This window comes from Garra rufa, chromosome 6 (genome assembly GCF_049309525.1).
Source record: "Garra rufa chromosome 6, GarRuf1.0, whole genome shotgun sequence".
NCBI classification, from domain to species: Eukaryota; Metazoa; Chordata; class Actinopteri; order Cypriniformes; family Cyprinidae; genus Garra; species Garra rufa.
The window spans coordinates 18,847,025-18,853,129 of NC_133366.1; the positions used below are offsets into that span (position 1 = coordinate 18,847,025).

The window sequence follows — 6,105 nt, forward strand, 5'->3', positions numbered from 1 at the left end:
TATTCTACCAAAATAAGATGGATCTTACACAATGCACATTATTTTTAAATTTAGTACTGACCTGAATAAGATATTTCACATAAAAGATGTCAACATATAGTCCACAAGCGAAAATAATAATTGAATTTATAAAAAATGACCCCATTCAAAAGTTTTCATACCCTTTTCTTAATACTGTGAACCTTTTCCAACAATGATTATGATTTTCAGATTCAACTTTTCACACTGAGGACAACTGAGGGACTCATATGCAACTATTACAGAGGGTTCAAACACTCACTGATGCTTCAGAAGGAAACACAATGCATTAAGAGCCAGGGGTGTAAACTTTTAAACAGAATGAAGATGTGTACATTTTTCTTATTTTGCCTAAATAATAATTTTTTTTCATTTAGTACTGCCCTTCAGAAGCCACAGAAGATACATACATGTTTCCCAGAAGACAAAATAAGTTAAATTTACCCTGATCTTCAATTCAAAAAGTTTTAACCCCCCTAGCTCTTAATGCATTGTGTTTCCTTCTGGAGCATCAGTGTGTGTTTTAACCTTCTGTATTAATTGCATATGATTCCCTCAGCGTGAAAAGACAGATCTCAAAATCATACAGTCATTGTTGGAAAGGGTTCAAATACACAAAAATGCTGAAAAAGCAAAGAAAAACTTTATTTTCACTTGTGGACTAAAACGTATTTTATGTGAAATATCTTATTCAGGTCAGTACTAAATAAAAAACAACATGCATTTTGTATGCTCCCTCTTATTTTAGTAAAATAATTAAAATTTTGCAGATTCTGCAAGGTGTATGTAAACTTTTAACTTCAGCTGTAGTTTTTTTTTTATCGACTTACTCAACTCAAATACCACCTGTCACTCAATTGGCATTAAAAGCATTGCTTAATATCATCAAAGTTCACTTAAGAATTAACTTTTGCCTTCTGCAGTCTCTGTGTCATATCTGAGTTCTGCAATAAATGTCTGTTATTTGGTCGTAGTAACTCATCCAACTTAATATTGCAGACATGTGACAAGCACTACTCAATCAGACTCAGTCAGATTACTCTCTGACGTATCAGTAAATGCTATGAATGAGTAATTTTCTTTCAGTAGTAGACTAATTTCGCTTGAAGATGAGCAAATATATCACACGCTGACCTTATTAGCATATTACATTTTGCAATATTAAATAAAGAAATGTCCTTTTCTTTCAGTGACTACCATCTAGTGATGACTCTTAAGTCTTTAAAATTAAATGTCAAGAACAACATTTCACTGGGGACCTTTGATAGGTCAGAGAAGAGTATCAATCACCTCAACCACTGACTCACCATTATATATATATAGTTATAGATTATAGATATAATATTTAGAATAATTACAAAAAAGGTATTAAATATATTGGTACAAAACTTCAAAATGGCAACATGGTATTCATGTGAATGCTATTATTTACATTTATTCATTCAGCAGATGCTTTTAACCAGAGAGATTTACAAATGAAGCACATTGCATGATTACCTTGAGATGTACGCTGCTATGCAGTTTTCCCTATTGGTCGCGTGCCAGTGATTATCCCTCTGCGTGCCAAAGTTGGCACATGTGCCATAGGTTGCCGACCCCTGTGTTAGGGTGATCAAAAGAGATATGCCATAAGGTTTTATGCTTATTCAGGCAGTATAGCCAAATTACAGTATGTAGCTACATTAATGTATACAGTAATGCCATTTACAACTGCACAAACATACTGCCTGTATTGACAAAATGCTCTTACAAACTGAACTGATATAGTAGTTAATCTTTTAATATCGGGTGGGTACAAGTAATTTAGCAGCCTCTGCACACCGAACCTTTTAAAAAAATGGCCTGGACTTTATCTGAACTTCATTGGACATAATTGATAGGTTTCCTGCCTTCTGTTTCCCTCTCTCAGATGCCAACCTTTTTAACGGACCCATGGCCACCTATTTGACCTTTCTCTCACAAAATCATTGATTAGTTCCTCTCCATTGCAGTCTATCATGCTCTGCAGTATGTTGACAAATTGAAAGTTCTCTCTCTCTCTCTCTCTCTCTCTCTCTCACACACACACACACACACACACACACTCAACGTGCTGTATATAGTACAGTAAACAATATAGCCAACTTGCCATATGAGATAAAATGGTAATAGGCTAATGAAATCTAATTTTATATTCTGTTTTAAAAATGTAATTTTCAATATAAAACAAGTTGCAAATAGGTGTACCAAATTATTTGTAGTATATTTAAATGAGAACAGATGAACTTATTAAAGACAATTAATTTAAATGAAAGGTATGCCCAGATAATACACATATTTGGTGGAAAAATGTACTTTGTGATTGAGTACTGCAGCCTATTGAAAATATGCTGAAATGTCTGGGGGAAAACTGAATTATTGATTATCAGTTTTGAGATCAGTAGACTAAAATTCAACACTTATTTGTCAAATTATTCCCAAAGCTAATAAAAACATGTTTAATAGCAAAGTTCGAGAAAAATGATGAAAGGATATGCTTATATTGAATTTGACGGGTTTCATTATTTCAAACCACAATGGCTTTGTTACAACAGTGACACCCAGCGAGCAAAGACGCCGAAAGCCAGTTACTTCACAGTTCACGGTCATTTTTTCACCTCTTAACGTTAATCCTGACAACGCCTAGTGCAATAAAAGAAAATCAGCGTATTTTCCTGTCAGAGTAGGTCTACCTATCATGTAACGCCTATCGTATGTTTGCCCAGGTTGTCTGCTCAAAGACGCGTAATGATGAAATGTTTGAACTGCATACATTCTCGCTATGATCTGATTTAAAATGTTCATTTTAACATTGAAAACGACGCTAAACGGTGGTAGGGTAGTTCAGCAGTCAGTTCTTTTTCTCTCCGTCTGATTCTCTCCAAGGGCGGGGCGGCGCTCCATCAGTTTAATGTTGTCAGCACGTGGATAGTTGAGTCCCGGGCGGGCAGGGCGCGCGGTGTTTCGCTCGGGTGGAGAGCGCGCAAGGATGCTGAGAGAGACGCCCGTGAGAGGACGAACAGGTCGTACGGATGTAAGAGACGGTGATGGTTACTTCAAACTCGGCACGGGATGGGTCTCTTTTTCAAAGCCGCAACCAAATGAGCCGTAAGAGGAATTGTGCGGAAAAGAAAAAGACGCGAACGGGATTAAAATAAGAACACAAGGTAAGAAGAACCCTAGAAGAACCTGCAAATAACTTATAGTGAAATAAAAAAGAGAGAGAGAGAATATTCGCGAAGACGCGCTTGGACGATTTATTGGACAGCGGAGCTTTTTCTAAATCAATATGCATAACTTAAGCTTTGCAAGCGAAGTGGACACTTACATTGACATTGGTTTTACATCCTCTGGGAATTCTACAAGTTATTCTCCGGCCACCATTATAGGGCTTGCGGGGCTGGTGAGCTTCCTCATCTTGTTTACAATAGTGGGGAATGTGCTGGTCGTTATCGCCGTTTTAACGAGTAGAGCGCTCAAGCCACCGCAAAACCTTTTTCTTGTGTCTCTGGCCAGTGCGGACATTCTGGTGGCCACTCTGATAATCCCTTTCTCTCTGGCCAATGAATTAATGGGCTATTGGTTTTTTGGGAAAGTTTGGTGTGATATCTATCTAGCACTAGATGTTCTTTTCTGCACATCTTCTATTGTTCACCTGTGTGCCATAAGTCTGGACAGGTACTGGTCTGTAACACAGGCAGTCGAGTATAACTTAAAGCGGACGCCTCGCAGGGTAAAGGGCATGATTGTGGTGGTCTGGCTGATCGCGGCTGTAATCTCCTTTCCACCGCTCATCTCCATGGACAGGAATAATGATGGTGACGGGAGCGAACCACAATGCCAGCTGAACGACCACACGTGGTACATCCTGTACTCCAGCATCGGGTCCTTCTTTGCCCCGTGTGTCATCATGATCCTCGTTTACATCCGAATCTACCAGGTGGCTAAGACGAGAACCCGAAGTATGTCTGAAAAGCGTCGTGACCCGGACGGAGGATCAGGAACGCCACGGCTGGAGAACGGCTTGAGCCGTGAGGATTCTAGGCGGGAAAACGGGCACTGTGCCTCGCCACCACCAGGGGAACGCAAACCAGGCGAGGATGACCCAGATGCCGATCTGGAGGACAGCAGCTCATCTGACGAGAAGGCCAAGCGGACGCAAAACGAGTCGGCGCCCTCACGAAAAGACCGCCGATCCAGCCGCAAAAACAGCTCCAGCTCCAAGCATTCCAGCCGAAAGTCCCGAGCCAGCAGCAAGTCCCTGGACTTGTTTTCCTCCCGCAGAAAAAGGAGGAACACAATTTCGAGAAAAAAAATTTCCCAGGCACGAGAGAAGCGGTTCACCTTTGTGCTGGCCGTGGTCATGGGTGTGTTCGTGGTCTGCTGGTTTCCTTTCTTCTTCAGCTACAGCCTGTATGGGATCTGTCGGGAGCCCTGCGCCATCCATGAGACCCTTTTCAAGTTTTTCTTCTGGATCGGTTACTGCAACAGCTCCCTCAACCCCGTCATCTACACCATCTTCAACCAGGACTTCCGGCGAGCTTTTCAGAAGATCCTGTGCAAGTCCTGGAAGAGGTCTTTTTAGAGAACATCGGCAGCTAGTTTGCAGCATCCAGTGCCATTTACAGGTGGTTGACAAGGAAGAGACATTTTCAAAAACACCACTGCCTCTCTCTCTTTTGCATTGACAATCTGTACACAACAATGACATTGATATTTTTTTCCTACTTCGTTGTGTAATGCTCTTCATGAATCTGTGAGGAAAACTGATCACATAGGTGGTACCAAAAGCTAAAGATGCTTAAAAAAAGAAATGAAAAAGAAAACCTACCTGAATTGGAAAGCACTGTGCTGCATTAGAGGAAACAGGCTTATCTTTATTATGGCTGCAGGCACTCTGAAGTTATCAAGAGATATTTTTATGATGAGTTTGCACATATGGCTTGTGTCTTTGTGACTAGAGAGCTATGTAACATGAAAGGCTGTCTCCTTTTATATGGTGACCAAAAAAGCAAAACAAGAGAAGTGAATTACTGCTTCTTTCCAGCTGAGAGATACAAAACGGACACTGTCGGTTAGGGAGTATGAAAAGGTTGTCACCAGATGACAGACGGAAGAAGAGTGTTGCCCTGATGTGCTTGGGTATTGCATAGTTCGTCCTAAGGGTGCAAAGTCCTGACTGAACAGAGCTCTATTACAAACTGTTCTCAACTGTCCTTCAGTGAAATTAATCACTGTACTGCTGCTCTCTAACATGCCATAAAAAGTATACAGAAGAGGTATTTACTGGACTAGACTGAAGAGAAACTGTAAGTGGTTTTTCAGTGATGATGATAAATAATGATACATTTATTTATCTACAGGATTTATTTATCAGATTATAAAATATTTAAGCTTTGTGGCTATGCTTGTACAGTGTATCCCATTTGTTCAAAATATCATAGTGATATAATGCAAAGTATAATATATGAGGCTGTTGTAAATTTATAAGACAAAACAACTTTTTTTTCTTTGGTTTGGTTGTTTTTGTATATTATGAAACATCTGTCTTTATGGATGTTGGGCTTCTCTCCTTTTCTAATCCATATACTTGTGATATCTCCAAAATGACTGACAGGTCACTACAAGCACAGCTGATGATCAAACAAAAATGAACAAATAAATGGATTGTACTTCTCTTGGATTCGCTTTTTACTGTGAACAGAGTCTAGACGTTATATTTCACCCTTCATGTTCCTTCACAAGTGGGCTTATTATAATTAGAAATGGCTGTGATTTCAAATTCTTTTGAGGGTTTGTCATTTTGCAGGTACAATACTGCATTCAGCTCAGAACAGAACAAAATAAAGGCAGAATCTGAACTAATTGAATCTAATTGTTCCAAACTGTTTGCAACAGTTGAAATGATGTTCTCATTTATGCTTCAACGTGACTCAGGACTATGCAGTGCAGCACAGTATTGTTAATTCTAAATTATGGTACACATAGTTCAATAGATAGTTCAGACAAAAATGAAAATCCTGTCATTAATTTCTCACCCTCATGTCGTTCTAAACATGTAAGACTGTC

General features: G+C 39.4%; 1 protein-coding gene across 1 annotated transcript; it reads left to right on the top strand.

Moving 5' to 3' along the window:
* Nucleotides 1-3,019: 3,019 nt before the first annotated feature.
* adra2c (adrenoceptor alpha 2C) lies at nucleotides 3,020-5,713 on the top strand. The gene has a single exon (XM_073842849.1). It carries the CDS (start codon nucleotides 3,326-3,328, stop codon nucleotides 4,619-4,621), a length of 1,296 nt encoding a protein of 431 aa, XP_073698950.1. The 5' UTR covers nucleotides 3,020-3,325; the 3' UTR covers nucleotides 4,622-5,713.
* The last annotated feature ends 392 nt before the right edge of the window (nucleotides 5,714-6,105 follow it).

Excerpts from the sequence above, each read along its gene's own strand:
- adra2c (XM_073842849.1), top strand. The coding sequence starts at position 3,326 with ATGCATAACTTAAGCTTTGCAAGCGAAGTGGACACTTACATTGACATT.